This window comes from Sphaerodactylus townsendi, linkage group LG02 (assembly GCF_021028975.2).
Source record: "Sphaerodactylus townsendi isolate TG3544 linkage group LG02, MPM_Stown_v2.3, whole genome shotgun sequence".
Lineage (NCBI taxonomy): Eukaryota > Metazoa > Chordata > Lepidosauria > Squamata > Sphaerodactylidae > Sphaerodactylus > Sphaerodactylus townsendi.
In genome coordinates this window covers 160,340,053-160,358,996 of record NC_059426.1, presented here as the reverse complement: position 1 = coordinate 160,358,996, position 18,944 = coordinate 160,340,053, and the positions used below count along the sequence as shown (strand labels likewise).

Genomic DNA, 18,944 nt, shown 5'->3' with positions numbered 1-18,944 from the left:
AGGCCCTTTTGAGTCTCCTACAGGAGAGAAAGGGGGATATAAATCCAAACTCTTCTTCTTCTAACAAAGCAAGCATGCACCAAAGTTTTTAATTCCAGAAGTAGATCTCAGAAAACCACCATACTCTGGTTTTGTACCAAATCTGATTAGAGAAACACTAAGAGAAATTAAATTGTGGCATTAAGTGCCAGTGGAATCAGTGATGTTCACGAACGTAGAGTTTCATGGAGGATAGCTCAATCAATAGCTACTAGCCATGGTGACTACTTTCACGTTCACAAGCTTTCATATTAATACCAGAACTAGGAGGCAACACCAGGGGAAGGCCTTGATCTCTATGCCCTGTCTGCTGCCTTTCCATGGCAACTGGTCGGCTGCTGTGAGAAACAGAATGCTGGACTAGATGGACTATTCTGATCCAGCAGGGCTCTCCTTATTTATTTATTTATTTATTTATTTATTTATTTATTTATTCATTCATTCATTCATTCATTCATTCATTCATTCATTCATTCATTTATATACCGCCCTCCCCAAAGGCTCAGGGCGGTGTCCATCAACACTAAAACAATTTAAAACATCAAATACATAATTTACAATAAAATAATATATAAAATACTAAAACTACAGATGGCTTCAGATGCAATAAATAGAGTCATAAATTTGCCATCCTCTTATCAATTTGACTGCAAGTACCAGTTAAAAGCAAGTTACAGGGATAGCTTTATCCACCGACCCTCCCGGCTTCCAATAAGACTGCAAGACAGTTATTTCTGTGTGCTTTTGGGCCTACCCGAGACTAGGCAAAGGGGGAGCGCCCCACTGGGGGCGGTTCAACACGTTTCATTTGTTGCCAGTCTACATGAATGATAAGGACTAATGCGGTGTCAGTGTTTTCCACAAGCCTACCTGGGTGGCGGGTGGGTGTAGGGTGGATACCTTGCCCTGGAACATATCCTGGACTCTTGGTCACATGCTGCAAGCAACTGATTACATGTGTGCCTTAAGACTCTACAGGTAGCTATTCGGAACCATTAAAAATATCCTGAAATCTGACGGCCAACATTCCTCTGACCTCCAATTCAAAAATACCTTCCATAGCATGCATATGCATAAAGCAAACTTATGACTAAGCTCTAGACAGCCAGTTTGGTGTAGTGGTTAGAGTTCCAGATTAGATCTGAGAGACTCGGGTTGAATTCCCTCACTCGGCTATGAAACTCACTCTGTGACCTGACTCCAGTTACTCTCTGCGAGAGACACTCTTGTGAGGATAAAACAGAGGCATGGATAATGATGTATATAACCCTGAGCACCTTGAAGGAAGGATGAGATAAAAATGTATTAGGTAGATAGACGATAGACGCTCTATTTCTAGCTGAGCTGGGGGCCGGGAGAATGTAATTTCCTGCATAGTTATTTGAGTTTGCTGCCCCCACCCTAGAGAGAGGAATAGAGAAAGAGTGGGCAGAAAGGGAGAGGAGTGCTGATTTTAAAAATGCCCATCAGAAGGGGAAAATACACACACCAAAGTCTGCTCTTCCTTTGAATCCATACTTGGAAGAAAACTGTGGAAATACAGTGGAAGTTTTCCAAAAGAGAAGCATAGAGTATGGGGAATTGAGGGTAAGAGGCAGACAGAAAGGTCAAACGCTACTAAAGGAAAGATAGATTTATAAAAATACACTTCTCTGAAAAGGAATTTCTACATTTTCATGTATCAATATACCCCCCCCCCTCTCCATTTTATTCACAATTATCAGGAGGTAGAAACATGAGAAAAGAATTCAAGAATCTGAAAACTGAGAGCTGGATATTGCCAGTGGTGGGATTCAAATAATTTTAACAACCGGTTGTTTACAAGCACCATTTTAACCACCGGTTCTGCCGAAGTGGTGCAAACCGGCTGAATCCCACACTGGATATTGCTTGCCAAAAGGCAAACGGAGGATGCTCAGGATCACAGACAATAAACTGAAGATTAAGAAGCAGGAAACTAATCTGCAATAATGAAATTACTTTTCTAAAAGCAGAACGCTAGGGTTTCCACTATCAGCACAGCAAAGACATTGCCTTCCACGCGCTGCCATAAAGGCAGCTTACTAGCAGCACAGAAAGAGTCCAAATCAAGCTCTAAATGGCTTTCTGTGAAAATGCACATCTTTCCCAAAAGGAAAACAAGTCTCACCAGTGTCGACTGTGGCAAGCCCTGTAATGCTGTGCCGAGCCCCAAGTCCAAATCCTCCCTTGTTCTATCTAGAAGAGGATCTGCAGGCACAAGATCAAGGCCAAGCACTGAATCTAAAGAGATTTGGGGTCCATAGCCGTGTCCAGAAAAAGCACAGTATAGAACAGTGATTCCCAACCAGAGTTCTGTGAGCACATCCCAGGGGTACCGCGAGAATGCCAATGGCCCCTTGCCCCCCCCCCAGTGCTCCCCCAAGACCCCCCCTCCCCATGCCAGCCCTCACGTGCCTGGAACAGAGCTGGTTCAAGCAGCACCAGTTCATTCTGCCCGCCTTCGACCACGAGTACTTCAGTGGTTCCCTGCACGTGTGCAGAAAATAAGCCCTGCCCTGTTATCAGGGGCTGCCCCATTTCCAGAAGGCCAGCTTGTGTGTCTGTGGGAGCCAGCAAGCACTCCAAGTCTTCTTCTATCAACAGAGCAAAGTAAAGTCTACTTTTGATTTCATTTCCTAGTTCTTAGGAACATTAAAAAAAATGTGGGAAAGAGAAGGTGGTGGTGTGTGTGTGTGGCAGGGGCATATCCCCCACAGGGTACCATGAGATATGAGGAGCGAGATCAAGGGCACCAGGATGTCGAATAGGTTGGGAAAGATGCTCAGAATCAAGACAAAGAAAGGGGTACAAAAGTAACTAGCAACAATATTTAAGTGTGCTCTATAGCATTTATTTTACTGTTTTAATTCAGCTATTTCTATCCAGCTTTTCTTCCCAATGGGAACCCAAACGGGCTTATATGGTTTGCCCTTCCTCCATTTTATCTTCTCAACAATCCTGTGAATAGGAGTGGGCAAAAATATTTTTCGGTGTTTTTTTGGATTCAACTTTTAAAAGACTCAGACGTTTTCCAAAAACAGATGAAAAATGCCAAATCCCCATGTCATTTTTTTCGGCTTCTTTAAAATTCTTCATGTTTTTAAAGCCGAACCTGAAAAATTACTAGCTGCACAACTGTGTGCAGGGATCAGATCACCCAAGCCCTGAAAACAGCTCTTGTGGCTGGGCGTGAACTCTGTAGTCTACTCCAATTTTAGAGGCGGGGGAGAGCTGTTTGCAGGGGTTGCGTCTCTTGGATAGTCTGCAGGCAGATCTGCTGGCTGCCCCACCTCATTGAAAGCCCACTTGGGTTTCCAAGATGGTGGGGGAGAACTGAGTACAGCTATTGGCTGCCTGCATGGATGCATGTGAACGCAAAAACAGGACAACGGGTTGCTTTACCCCAACTGCAACCCGTTATACATTTGTTGTGCAGAGGGTGCCTCAGACTCAAACACTAGTCATTCATTACTGCAATGAAAAAAGTACATGAGGAGGGGGATGAACTACAACAGGGGAATAAGGTTGAGGAAGACATGGAGTATGGGGTCAGGATAAGACTGATAAAATTTTGTTTTCAATTTCCATATCACTTTTCCAGGTCAACCTGACCCTATTTTTTTGGTCAAGGGTAACACTCTCACACTCAAGGTGTAACATGAGGACTCTTGTTCTAAAATCAAGGGACTTTTTTAGAGTGAAGACTGTTCAAGAGAGCTTTGGGAAGGAAAGCTCTTACTGGTAACTTTAAAAGTCCTCTAGCTCCTCAGTGTTACATGTGTGACAGTAATTAATACTTGTGCTGTCTATTTCATTTGCAAAGAATGCCTACCCAGATTATTTGGAGTCAAACAGGCTATTTAAAAACTCTAAAATGAACGAATAAAAAGAATAAAATTTGAAGCTGGAAATTCTTAAGTATTACTTCAGAGTTCATTCAATGGTTTTTAATGGGTTCTTCTAGAATGAGTGACAAAGGCAGACTCACGGTGAGAGTTTCAAAGTCTAGGCAGTGTTTAAACGAAGAGTCAGTTCTGATTCTGTTGACATTAATGACAAAACTATTTTCTCCTATATTAGTAATTTTCAAGAAGATATTTACTGAGCACTCTTGAAAAATCCCAACATTGCAGACCAGTCCCAAGCATTGTTGCACCAACACATACAGACACACACAGAAGGCGCTTTAGATTAATCTAGGCTTGCCATTTGCAAGTCCATGGCAGGGGAGAAAAACAGCCTTAATCCCCCATCTTCTACAATTTGAGTGGAGAAAATATCATAGATAGTATCACTCCAGCTATTCCCATAATCTCTATGTTTAAGATCATAGAGATTGCAAAGATTCCTCAAGCATCACCCAGAAGTGACATCACATTGTCTGTCCCGCTACCAGAAGTGATGTCACATCCTTTATGATACTCTAAGAACTTAAACAGGCTCTATGGTCTTCAGCATAATGATTAAGGAAATTTCTAGAACATCACAGAGGATGTGGTATTACATCCCCTGAAATCCCATCTTCCCCAGGCAATGCTCCCCAAATATCCCAGCATTAGTTGGTTCTGAGCTGGCTGACCTAGGTGAAACATAGCAATAGTATGTCAATGAAAGGAGACACTATGGAAAAGATGGCAGCAATTACATCAGTACAAGTGGGGTTGTATTCCCACTTCTAAGCAATATATTTCAACAATCAAAACAAAGTGCAGGGAATCTGAGACTGGAACCATGGAGGTAGGGCTAACAGGAACTTTGGAAATCTTGGCTAGGCTCCACTTCATGAGCTATTCAAGGTGTTATGCTTGCTTCTTTGTTTAAAACATTTCTTTGCCACCTTTACACCCAAACAGGGTCCCCCACTTTCAACATTCAAACATTTTAAAACATTAAAATGGCATTTAATATAACATATACATCAAATATTTAATCAATTCAATAAACATATAAACACACATAACAGAATCAGAGAGGAGTTTCTGATCCCACTTCAGGCCTGACAGGTTGCAGAGACCTCTTGGGGAGACATACAGTAAGAGACTTTCAAATGCAGAATCAGGTATAAACACCAGAAAGATGCCCCTTAACTCTTCGCCAGGTCAATTAGAATATGCCTGTCTGTAGCTCCTTGGGCTCGGAACTCCAACCAATCCAAACCGGTTCAACATAATGCCAACTTACATCCATTCTCTGACAACCTGCTTTCTTTACTATTAGCAAAGGATGCTTAGGCTTTCAGCATAAAGATCTTGGGCTCCCATTTATTCGGTAGCAGACCTGTCAGATGTATCTGCATTATTAAACCTATATGTTCACAACAACAATATGTCAGGTGAAAGAGCGGGGAGGAAGGAGGAGGAAAGCAGAGACAGTTTCACCCAGACACACACATTCCAAAAGGCAGATAACATTATTGATGTGGTAACTCTCTTTCTCAGGCCAAAAGTGTGAGAAGAGCCTCTCACCAAACAACATGGCAGGAACCGAGCTAATTTTGGCGAGGGTCACGACAGCCATACTGAAAAGGTAGCCTGGGGGCGGGGCTGTAGCTCGGATAGAACATATGATTAGCTTCAGTCCTGCAAGTCCCCAGTTGAAACAATTTCAGGTAAGAGGTGTTACAAAATACCTACCTCTCCCTGAGACCATGGAGAGCATCTACGAGGCTCCTAACCCTTTTGAAGATGTGGGACCAAAGGCGTAGTGCCAAGGGGGCGTGAACAGTGCGACGCACGGGGTGGGCACCCCTGCAGAGGCGTTCTGGGGTTGTGGTGGTGGCGGGATGGGGCATTTCGTAGGCATTCCAGGGGCGGGGCGGGGCGTTCCAGGAGCTTGGAGGGGCACACGCACTGGGCGTACTTCCCCCTCACTCCGTCCCTGTGTGAGATTTTTTGGAATTTTGAAAATAGGCATTGAACACCACAGTGGGCACCTCCTGAGATACTGGGAGGAGATTCAACCCAGGAATCTGACCCCCTGGACACAGCCCCTGTTATTGGCCCTCTCCTCTATGAATGAGCTTAATTCCCACTTAGAGCCACCTTGCAGCCATCACTACACCCACTGGCAGTGAATTCCACAGTGTAATTACTCATGGAGCAAAAGAAGCATTTCTGTCACTGTCTCCCATTCAGCATCTCAAGAATTACTACCACGGAGCTTTTTGGAACGTTGGACTTAATGTATTTATTTGAGTACTAAGTAACCTACATGTCTCCCTTAAAACTTTATACATCTTATTAAACTCCCTATTTATGATGGAGATGCATTTAAACTATTTCTAATTCATGAACTCTAATACTGGGCGATCTCCAGGGCACCAAATAAAAAGCTTCAAATCATCCCAGAGTGGCATTTCCATTGAAATAATAGGACTGAACTGGCACCCGTGGCATCCAAATACACATGATTTTTGCTAGCTATCTGCAGGTGCTGTAGCATTGTTTTATTGGTGATGAAATGCTGGCAGTTTAATTAAAATGTTCACTGTTATGCAAATGATCCAGCATATGAATATAATTTTAAAAGCAACATTAGCATGCCAGATTTTGCTGAGGTCTAGGAACTAACAGCAGTTACGACACACTGTAAAAATGGCTAGTTTATTATTATTTTTCAAACTGGAATGGGGAGGGCCTAAGATTTTGTGCAAACAACAAATTGGAAGCTGTAAACTTTCTGGGAAATATCTGGCATAACCTTGTTTTTAGCTCTGAATCAAAGTGCCGTCAAGTGTTTTGTGGGTGTTCTTTATTTATTTAGAAAGTTTCTATGCTGACTCTCCATAAAACCTGGGGGTGCTAGGGAACCCTTGGAATTACAGCTCACCTTTAGATTACAGACATCAGTTTCCCTGGAGAAAACGGATGCTTTGGAATGAGAACTCTAAGGGCATTGCACCCAGTGGCGTATCTGCCAGAGGAACAAGGGAGGTCAATTGATCCCGGGCGCCCCCCACTAGATCACATGGAGGGCACCCAGAGGGCCTGCGGCAGGCTCCAGGTCCCACCAGACTGCCTGGAACTGCTGCCTGCTAAAGTAAGCAGGGGGGCACAGGGGGGCATCCGGAGCAGGTGTTGCCCTGGGCACCATTTCCCCCTGGTACACCTCTGATTATACCCCACAGAGGTCCCTTTCCTCACCAAGCTCCATCCCCAAATCTGCAGGAGTTTCCCAATGTGGATCTGGAAACGCTACACAAACACACACACACTGCCATTGGTCATGGGGGACCTGGCAACCCTACATGAGGTTGCTTACAAAGTAAAACATAACTGAATCATAAGATAATATAACCTTTGTTAATAAATATTAAGAACCAAGCTTTAAAAACCCAGGAAGAAAGAGCATACAATACTGAGCTTCTGAAAACAAGTCTCATAAAATGGTTCTCAGATTTGAAGCACATTATTCAGAACATGTTATCAGATCAATCTCTTAATAAAACACCTGGGTAAAAAGGAATGCAGGCCAGCCCCAGGAGCAAGGACTGTGGTGCCACAGCTGGAAAAGCCCCACCCTGTGATTGCCCCCAGTTTCACCTATGACTATGGGGTACAGGCAGTGGTGGGATTCAGCAGGTTCGCACCACTTCGGCAGAACCGGCTGTTAAAATGGTGCTTGTAAACAACCGGTTGTTAAATTATTTGAATCCCACCACTGGGTACAGGACAGCTAGGGTTGCCAACACTGGGTTGGAAAATCCATAGAGTTTTGAGGGCAGAGACCTCAGCTGAGTGTAATACCATAAAGTCCACCTTCAAAGGAGCCATTTTACTCCAGTGATTTCTGTAGTCTGAAGATCAGTTGTAATTCTGGAAGATCTCCAGGCTTCACCTGGAGAATGGTAGTCCCTTGGAGTTTTACTAAGAGCAAGGCTTGTGAGGAAGAACTTAGCTGATGAGCTGGATTTAGCCGGAGTACCCTAACATCAAGCCATTCAGACACACAAAATATAGAACTTACTGCAAATTGGGGAGGTGGAATATCACCTTTCCCCCTTTTTCAGGGAATTAATGCAACTTTGTTTTCAGACATAAGAACTGGAAGTTCCCGGTTCAAATCCCACTTTGGTCAGTGCAGAGTTTGAACTTTTTGCACTCCTAAGGTACCATGAGCTCTGCTACATAGGAGGAATTCATCCTGAAATTCCTTGCCACAACAGTATCACCCTTCCTAAAAGGGCAACACAATGTGTAAGTGATATAGCACGGACTATTTTTTACTGGCCCGAGTGTGTCACATGACCTCAGCAGCACTGGAAAGAACTGTGCTCCAGTGTCTCCTATGTAGTCAATGTAATGAGTCAGGGGTGGTCCCACAAAGGGCCAGAAATGTGTTGGAATTTGTGTTGAAACAGCCAGAGAATTCAATCTGCTGGCTTTGTGTTGTGTAGGCCTGATTTAGAGGCAGGAGCCATTCCTCCAAGCTTGCAAGGAAAAGTAATTAGAAAAGCGAAAGTGGGGGTTTTTTTTTGCAGAGGTGCAGTTGGAAGACATCTAAATGAAGTTAATCAAAGATAAAATAAACCCTGCACTGATGAAGCGCAGTGGAAAGAGGTGAACGAATGGTTCAGTGCAGTAATGCAGTTCTAATCTGCCCAGCTGTCTTCATGTTTTTTAAGTGAGAATAAAACCTATTTGGATTCCAGTAACAAGTTGCTCTCCTGAAAGTGTTACTGATGTGTTCGTTTGAAATACAAGGTAACCACAAAAAAGGAGAACAACATAAGCTGGGTGTGTGTTATTTATTCTGCCCTGTCTTTCTATTTAAAATCACACCTAGAGGGGCATAAATAATATTGTAAAACCCATAACATATCTCCAAAAGACATAGCAGTCTATGATAAATGTCACTTGACAGGCAAAATTGACTGCTTGCACACTAGACTATTTAAAAACAAATATTTTAACCTGCAATTGAAAATGACCACCAGGACTCTTTGTACAGGATGTATTCCGTCACTGTTTCACCAAAGAAGGGGACTTCTCCTGAGCACCCTAAGCAGAGCTCCCCCTCCAATTTATGACTCAGAAAGATGCTATTCCCACAGATAAGCTGAAACAAGTCTCTCACCTCTGGTATCTTCTCCAACTGCATTCTGACATCCCAACAAACCACAGTTTGTCCCACAACCTACTTTGTTCTAGCTGATGCACGTAACAGACCCCAGTTTGTTCAGAAATCTCAGTTAGTCTGCTGAATGTCTCCTGTCTCACCTCGAAGCAGAAATTCCAGATGCTGAGTATCCTTGGATTGCCGCACCTCACTATATAGCCTGTTTGCTACTGGTCTACCCTGAAGGGTATTTACCTGAAAGGAAGATTACTCTGACTTGAAGATGTCTTCCTTTTAAAAAAAGTACTATACTGGGGGAAAAGGAATATATACCAGTACCTGTAATTTGTATGTGAATTTTAGGTGACTACTTTTTTCCTTGACAGCACTCCGGGGGGGGGGGGGGTACTAGTCTTCCTGTCAGATAAATAGAAAGGAATTGGAGTAAGAAGAAGAATATGGTAGACCAAGCCCTCTTACTCACTCCTTGCTACACAGTATCCCTTTTCTTTTCGGCCTAGGTGCCTTACTGATTTTTTAAACTCCGAAGCAAAATAAAACTTTTACAGCCCTCCTCTTGCCCTTTCACCATGTTTTAACATTATGTTCTATCTAAAATTTAAAAAAAACTTGACCCATGGGTATTGGTCTTTGCAACCATACATAAGTTTGAACTGAGAACAACTGCACTGTTGAATTAAATCAAGCACTAGACTTTTCAGCGTTTCTGTAACACTACAGCGGGAGCAATTAACTCAAATCACAGGTGGGGAAACTATGGTTGCTTTCCTTTAAAGACTACACCTGTTGGATTTAATTGAAAAATGGACTTTGCTATACTGTGGTTGAAGCAATTTGTTGCTAGCCTTCTTTAAATTACAAATGGGAGCGGTGTGTTTGCTTTCCTTTGAAGACGTAGCAGTGATAAGAGAATGCAGTAGAAACTGCAGTCTGGGAAAGACGACACATATATGTTGTGATCCTAGGCCCTAGGAGTTTGAATATAGTGACTTGCACCCCAGGAGAAGAATAGGCTTGATAAAACCTGGGTGAAATAACAACTAATCCGGAAGTGTTATTGCGAATCGCTTATTTTCTTTGTAAAGGCAGTTGGCCTATTGTGTATGTTCTTTGTAAAAGCAGTTGGTCTAACACGCATTTTTCTCGTATATATTTAATTATTGTGAAGGCATCTGTGCATGCCAGATATTTTGTATTGCATACCAGTGAGTAAAAAGAAGAGGTTTGGAAACGTATTTTTGGAATCTGTAGGGTGTTTTCATCTTTTAGCTTTCAGAGCCAGAGTGGTGTGATTATTACCCACCTGGAGGCTAGAATCCCTGCTTTTCATCTTCTCTCATACACCATTTTTCATCCTCCCATCCTCTCCACCAAGGGCTATTTTTTTTAATCCCTTCTCTGTCCTAACGCTTCAACATAGTAAGAAATGAGAGGATTGGGTTAGCGAGCAGCTCAGAACCTCATTAAGCAGGACCACAATACAGTAGGCCTGTTTGGTATGGTGACCATCCAAACCATGCATAGGTTGCAGGAAGCTGGCTGCAACAACAAACTGGATTCCAATATAACGTGAAAAATAATGTTAATGAAGAACAGGCTCATACAAATGTCACAGTATGTATAGCTCCACTGCACATTGACAATTGGGAACATAAGAACGAGCCTGCTGGATCAGACCATCTAGTCCAGCACTCTGCTACTTGCAGTGGCCCACCAGGTGCCTTTGGGAGGTCACATGCAGGATGTGAAAGCAATGGCCTTCTGCTGCTGTTGCTCCTGAGCACCTGGTCTGCTAAGGCATTTGCAATCTCAGATCAAGGAGGATCAAGATTGGTAGCCATAGATCGAATTGACGCACAGCCTCTCATATGGGTAACAGGGTAGACGTGCCCTGTCTGGGAGCGGGGGTAGCCCCGACCCCCTCCCCGGCCGTAGCCCCGACTCCCTCCGCGGCTGTGCTCACTGGACAGGGACCGGCGGACGGCCCCCCGCAATGCAGGACGCCGCAGGAGGAGGGGAGTCCCGTCGCCAGCTGGGCCAGCTGTGGGCAGCCGGGGCATCCTGTGGCTAAAGCAGCTGTCCCACTTAGTCCACTCCCCGGAGAATGGGAGTGAGGCCGGAAGTTCTAGCATCCGGGCAGGGGAAGGTGGGTTGGCAACAGGGGTCCCGGCGGGGACCCCGCCCCGGGCGCAGGACATGCCCTTAAAGCTACTGGTGAATTGGCACAATAAATTTTGCATCACATATCACAAAACATAATATGTTTTATTTATGCAGTGTCCTTGTAACTAAATACACATCTATATAACATGCCCTCTTGCAATCCACAGCATTAATGTACATTACTGCAAATGTCCAGAGATGACGGAAGCTACTGGGCACATCCTGCACTGCTCTGAAGCTTTGGGACCTTCAGCCCATTAACTTCAGCTAGGAATTGGCTTTGACAAAGAAAAAGTAAACATCACTGAAATGTGGATGTGAAAAGAAAAATGACCTGGAGATATAATGAAGAAACGGTTTCTCTGAAAAGAACGTTTCACTACATTAATTCCCTTTCCCTGTCCGACCTGCAAGACAAACAGCTCTGGAAGACTCATACATAATAAGTAATAAAGCTTGACGAACTTAGAAACGTTACGATTCCAAAGGAAAATTTAATGGATCACTCAGAAAACCCTTTTGGCCCTTTTGGCATGTTTAAAAAAATATCCCATGAGAAATGTGAAAGAATTGATAACTGCAACAGACACTTTCTCTAATTACTTGTACGAAAAGCGCTGGATTTTTGCATAAAGAACTCAAATCACTTTCTACTTGATTGTGTCTCCTGCTTCTGTCCCCCCAAGTCCTTCTGAACATTCAAGGGGCATGAAAGAGAAGCAGGGAATCCCTCTCATTTACACTGAGGTGGGAAGAAAGTATGAATCTTGGGTGCTGTGTGGTTTCCGGGCTGTATGGCCGTGTTCTAGAACACGGCCATACAGCCCGGAAACCACACAGCACCCAAGTGATTCCGGCCGTGAAAGCCTTTGACAATACAAAGTATGAATCCACGTGAGATAGTCACATAGGCCCCTTCCACACATGTAGAACAATGCTCTTTCAATCCACTTTCAATGCGCTTTGCAGCAGGATTTTACTGTGCAGAATAACAAAATCCACTTGCAGACAATTATGAAAGTGGATTGAAAAAAATATATTTTTAAAAAATATACTTTTAAATTGTGCTCAATAATGTATTGTTGCCAGGGGCGTAATGCCCATTGGGCAAGGTGGGCAGCTGCCCAGGGCACCACCTTGTGGGGGGCATCAAAATGCAGGGTTCGTTTTGGGGTATTTTTAGTGGTTTTCCATTTTTGGCCTGCAGGGAGTGCAGTTTTTAGGCTAGTGTCACCAAAATTTCAGCGTATCATCAGGAGACTGTCCTTATGCTACCCCCCAAGTTTGGTGAGGTTTGGTTCAGAGAGTCCAAAGTTATGGACTCCCAAAGGGGGTGCCCCATCCCCCATTGTTTCCAATGGGAGCTAATAGGAGATGGGGGCTACAGTTTTGAGGGTCCATAACTTTGGCCCCCCTGAACCAAACTTGCAGACCCCTGACCTAGACCTTTTGGAATGGAATGTGATAGACATTTTAACTGAATGGCTTAAAAGACTGCACCACAGTGTCATCCCCAGGTTTGTGCAAAAGACGGGCATGAATGTACCACCTAATCTGACATTTGTGAGAATCAAGGAAAAGTGGGTTCTGTGAGGCCACGCTGTGAGTTCACAGCCTAGGCAGAGGCGGAGATGCAATGGGGACATCCGGGGCAACTCGCCCCGGGTGCCGCCACTGCAGTCACGTGTCAGGAGCGTGGACATGTCGGGGGCGGGGTGGGGTGTTTCGGGGGCAGGAGGGGCGTGTGGGCAGTTCATGTCCCGGGCACAGTTTCCCCTCCCTTTGTCACTGAGTCCAGGCCAGGCAGGACATCCCTGCTGACACTTAACCAAAGTTACACATGGGCTGAGGAAGCTGGTGATCATCTCAGTGAGCCTCATGAAAAGTGTAAGAGAATGCAAGAGCATTCTGAGTATTCTGATTCAAAACTAAAAGATAACACAAGACACAATTAAATGCTGACAGGTCAGCCCTTAATCATATTGCTTGGAAATGGTCCTATTGATTTCAGTGGAACTCAACGTTCAAGTCAAACGTACTTAAAATTTATTCACTCTGAGGGTCAGTTTAGTCAGCCAGTGGCCCCCACTGAAAGTTTCAGACGTGAGCTGGAAAGCTGATGAGGGTGGAATTACATGAAGGTGCTAGAACAGTTCCATGAAGAAGTTGTTCAGTACCGTTGCTTACATTCTTTAGTGGGGGCATCCACGGTTGAAGTTATTCCTACATCAAAGCCTCTTTGCCCCAGGTAAGCTCGTGTGTTAACAAGAAAGGCTGCAGTCTTTCTGATACACCAGCTTTTAAGATAAAATGTCAGTGTTTTTCCATCACTGACTTTATACAACACCAACTAACGGAGGTCATAGATCTCTGCGAAACACCACAACTAGAATGAAAATTATCCACCTTTCCTTTCTCCTGCAACAGGCAAACACACAGAATGGCAAGGATATTCACCTGTCTCAACATCTGTTAAATGAAGCATTGAATCAAAGCCCCCGCTGAGAATGCAGATTCCAGAAGAGGACCACTGGACATCTCGAACAGCACCGGAGTGGCATGAATATGTCTTTAAGCAACAGCCTCGGTCCACAGCATCCCAAACCTTAAAAGGAAACATAATTACATTTTTAAAATGTGGATTAACAATTTATGATCAGCAAGGATCGCAATCGAGCTCTGAATGACCTTTTAAAATACAAAAATAAAATTACAACGCAAGCAATTTACACATTAGGGTGTTGTGGGTTTTCCGGGTTGCATGGCCGTGTTCCAGTAATATTTTCTCCTGACATTTCGCCTCCATCTGTGGCTGGCATCTTATGAAGAAAATACTACTGGAACACGGCCATGCAACCCACAAAACCCACAACACCCTAGTGATTCCGGCCATGAAAGTCTTCGACAATACAATCGACACATTCATTTTCTGAAAGGACTTTATTCCATAGAGCTGCATTTCAAAATGGGGCAAATAACTCCCCTTGCCGGGCCACTTTGACATTTGAAAATGGCATGAGGAGAAGGGGCCACTCTCCCCTCAAACCAAAGTTCCAAGCCAAATTAGCCTCCTGCAGATTTTTAACATGCCCTTCTTCATAGCTGCTATGTGCTTGTGAGGAAAGTAAGTCAAGTCTGGGTATCCAGACCTGACTTGTTAGAAAACGTAATTTGTAGCTTGGTCCCCAAATGCTATCATTCTGAAAAAGCAAGGACTGGAAGTTACCCCCTAGCTCTGTGGTGGCGAACCTTTGGCACTCCAGATGTTATTGACTACATTTCCCATCAGCCCCTGCCAGCATGGTCAATTGGCCATGCTGGCAGGGGCTGATGGGAATTGTAGTCCATAACATCTGGAGTGCCAAAGGTTCGCCACCACTAGCTCCAATTGACCATGCTGGCATGGGTTTGAAGGAGCCAAGGGGAAGGAGCCAAGGGGAATATCGTTTGAAGGAGCCAAGGGGAATAGCATTCATTTATTTATTAACATTACTTATAGCCTCCCTTTCTTGCTGAGATTCAAGGTGAACCACATTATATAAAACCATGTAAATACACAGAAAAACACAGCCAATAAATAACACAATGGGAGTAGGATTGCAAAGTTAGAAAAGCAATGCAAAAAGAAAAAGGTATCAGACGACTCGATATATCATGAACAATCCAGAAAACAGAATGATAAAAGTAGAAGACAATGTAGTAAGAGAGGGATAAAACACAGTTCTTTGCAGTTAGAGTACAATCCTGTTCCGTCCATAAAAGGTCCTCCTAACCATTCTACCATAGCCCTGCTGTGTTATGAAAGGTGCTGCTGCAAAACATAAACAGGCAACATATCTTGATGGGCTTTTAAAGATAATTATCAACACTTTAATTTTCCTCAGAAGTATATAAGTAGCAAATGAGGTGGAATAATATACATATGTTCCCTGAAGCCCATCTCTGTCAGAAGAAGAAATAATGAAGCTTCTGCTAACTATGGAACGTCGGAACAACCAAGCTGCAGAAATCTCTCCCCAGGGAAATTTGCCTGTCCCCTTTGGTTGCTGTCTGCCAACACTGGGTGAAGACTTTTTGTTTGTTTATTCAGCATTCCCTCATTGATCTCGCCTTCCAGACCAATGTTTCAGTTGCTATTTTTATGTCTTTGTACATATTTTAACCCTTTTTAACTGTTTTAATGGTGTGCCTGTTTTGGAGGGTGTGATTTTAATGATTTTAAAATGTGGTTTTATCATGTATGTTTTAAACTGGGGTAGCCCTATCCAGATGCAGGAGAGGCAAATCGGCTATGTGATCAGTGTAGGGTGGCGCCGGGGCATTTACTCCTTCCGCTGGTGGAAGGGGCACCCCTGCCGGCAGAGAGGGCAAAGGTGCCGGGTGCCCCTCAGCGGCAAAACCCGGGAGTCAGGGTCACTATGGAGCAACCCTGTTGTCCTTTTGTTCAGCTCCAGATATGGATTGCCAGCAAGGGCAACCACAGTTGTCTGTGGTACAGCTCCAGAAAATCCAGTTCCAGGATGTGTTCTACCACTGTTTGATCACTTTGTCGAAAGGAAAAATTAGGATTAGTCCACACAATTATTCAAGAAAGCCAGACCCAAGGAGGGCTTCTCCTGAAATGAACAGATCACCTCCCTCTTTCAGGTAGCTATCCCACCTTGATAGATTTACCACAAGCATATATTTAGAGCCTTATGTATTTATCAGCCAGGAAAAGCACAGGATGAGAGAACTTGGTAGACTTTAGATCTTCAGCACCTCACCCAGAGCGACGCTAAAAAGTAGATTTAGAGTAAAAGGGCAGTCCCTTACCTTCTGAAGTCACAATCTTTCTCAAAGTAGGAAGATATTAAAAGCAATAAATTAACGTATGGCAGCCACAATTTCCTGGAGCACTGGAACCGATCATGAAAGATTTCTGTGGCAACATTTATCATCCCTGTCTTATTCCTACCCGATTGTACCACATAAACTTCCTAATCTCTTTAGGTTTAATTTCATTTAAAAGTGCAATCTTTTTCTCATTGAGGGATATGGAATTCTAATGTATGTGGGTATAAACTGCCATGAAGTCACGGCCAACTTATGGCACTAGCTAGCAACACTAGCAAGGAGCTTTCAAGGTAAGTGAGAAGAAGAGATGATTTGCCATTGCATTTCTCTACAGAGTCTGTCTTGGTGACCTCCCTTCCAAATACTGATCTTGCTTAGCTTCCAAGAACTGACAAGATGGGGCTATATACCATGCTTCCTTCCCTCAAGATTGGGTTATACCATGCTTCCTTCCCTCAAAATATATAGGGGTGTTTTTTTAATTATACATTTACCTTTACCAACGTGTTTGATTTTCACAGCCAAGCCCGAATTCTTGGAAATTGTACTTTCGCATACAAAGTTAAGCAGGAAGATAAAACCAAACTTGTTTTACTAATAGCAAAATAACTCTTATTCTCAAATCACTTCACTTTTCATCACAGGTTGAAATCTGCACTTAGCATTACTTCAGTCATTACCAGCAGAGGTGGGATCCAACCAGTTGGTTACTAATTTTTTTCTGAGTGCCGAGAAGGGGTTACTAAAGCAACCTCCCTGCCCAATAGGGACTGGAGGTGCACGTGTGCGGCGGCGCCACTGTTTGAATCCCACCACCATCGGAACCTGTTATTAAAATTTTTGCATCCCACCACTGATTACCAGTATTCAATAGCCCCAGCCAAACTGCCTACATTCAAATCGAGCATTTTGCTTACGCACCATGATTCTCAAAGGCACGAAACAATGGAAGAAGTTGTTACAGCAGGTATATTTTTCAAATGAAAAAGCACAGCTAGTTCATATTTAAAAAAAACCATTTTGAGAAAAAAGGAGGAAAAAAATAAGAACAGACTTGTGTTCCACAAAACTTTAAGAGATAGTAATAATTACAATTTGTAATTATGTCTGAGATTTCATGATCACTGAGATACCTCATTAATCAAACGCAACGGTCCTCTCAGACACTGTTTTCATCTCATTCCGATAACAAATTTATCTACAAAAATTATCAGAAAAGTAATATCCAGCTAGCACGCTAATGGCTCTTTATGAGACATTATGTTGATTTACTTCTTCTATTAGAGCATAAACGCTAATAACCTTTGGCAATAAAAAATGCTGAAATTCCATGCTAGATTACTATCTTCTTCCTGGCTGTATCAGAGTCCGCTGCTTAGTTTTCAAGATGCATATTTACTACAATTAGTTGTTCTGGGCCTCCTTAAGCTGATTGCCAGAGGGCTTCCAGTAAATAAGTGTTCCAGTGGGAATGAGTGTGTGGACAAACATGGCATACAGGTGGACAGATGGACCTAAGTTAAAACCCCAAAGTCCTTCTTTGATCTGATGATCGGTTTTTGTTCAATGCTACTTCTTCCAGTGCCTTCAGAAAGTTGCTCAGTTGGGCAGTCAGAGTTTAGGATTCCAAGAAACGTGTTCAATTCCTTGGACAACAGCCACTGAAATTAATCCATAAAATTGGGCTAACACCTCCCCCAGACCTGCACTAAACAGCACCTAACCTTCTGAAGTCACAATCTTTTTCCAAGTAAAGATAAATTAAATAAATACATAAAGCGATAAATACATGGCAGCCACAATTTAGTGAAAATGCTGGAACCCACCATGAGATATTTCCGTTGCTATATTTATCACCCATTGCCACGTTAACACGGACCAACAAACCTGGGGAATCCTCAGGCTCATATGTTCCCACCTTCTGTGTGCAGCTCTATAATTAATAGCTTGGGGAGGGGCTATGGCTCACTGGTGGAACATCTGCCTCCCACACAAAGGGTCTGAGGTTCAATCCTCAGCAACTCCGCTTTAAAGGATTAGATAATCTTTAAAGGATTAGATAATCTTATTAAAGGATTAGATAATATTTCATAGACTGCCCAATCCCTGAAGGGCTCTGGGCAGTGTACAACAACAAAACAATAATAACAATATACCACAAATATAAATTAAAACAAATTAATACAATTAATATAAATTAAAATAAATTAATAACATTTATTATATATATTAATATATAATATACATAATAAAATAATATAAATTAATTAATATAAATTAATACAAATTAATACAAATCATTGAACATTTAAAACCCTTAAAATCATCATAGTAGCATCAAAGAGCGTCCAACCCAAAGGCCGGGAGGGGGCTGGCAGTGCTGAAATTGGTGTGGAATATAATATCAGAGGCAATGCCGAAGATGGTATAAAAGTATGGCATGGTACAGGGGGCATCAGGAGGGGGCAGGCAATCCGTGGCTAGCCTCTCCAAAAGCTCGGTGGAACAACTCAGTTTTACAGGCTTTGTGGAACTCACCAAGGTCCCGCAGGGCCCTAACAGCTGGTGGAAGAATGGTGGAAGCCCTGAGCCAGGTAGACACTAGCCGCCTCATTGAGGGGTGAGGGACTACCAGCAGATTTGCCTCTGCGGATCACGGATAATAGGTATTGTGCAAAGCTCTGAGTCCTGGAGAGTCATCACAATTCAGAGAAGACATCCTGACCTTGATCTACTAGTGGTCGGACACAACAGAAAGCACCTTCATGTATCATTAAAACAATCATCCCAAACTATGTTTTAGGCTT

The 18,944-nt window shown here is 43.2% G+C and overlaps 1 protein-coding gene across 4 annotated transcripts in view; it reads right to left on the bottom strand.

The window, feature by feature from the left end:
- WDR25 (WD repeat domain 25) overlaps positions 1-18,944 on the bottom strand; it is a 126,566-nt gene that overhangs the window by 29,253 nt on the left and 78,369 nt on the right. For all 4 annotated transcript variants that reach the window (XM_048486509.1, XM_048486508.1, XM_048486510.1 and 1 more), the window contains exon 3: positions 13,759-13,906. In XM_048486509.1, coding sequence (XP_048342466.1) covers positions 13,759-13,906 — 148 coding nt within the window. The remainder of the gene's footprint in view (positions 1-13,758; positions 13,907-18,944) is intronic.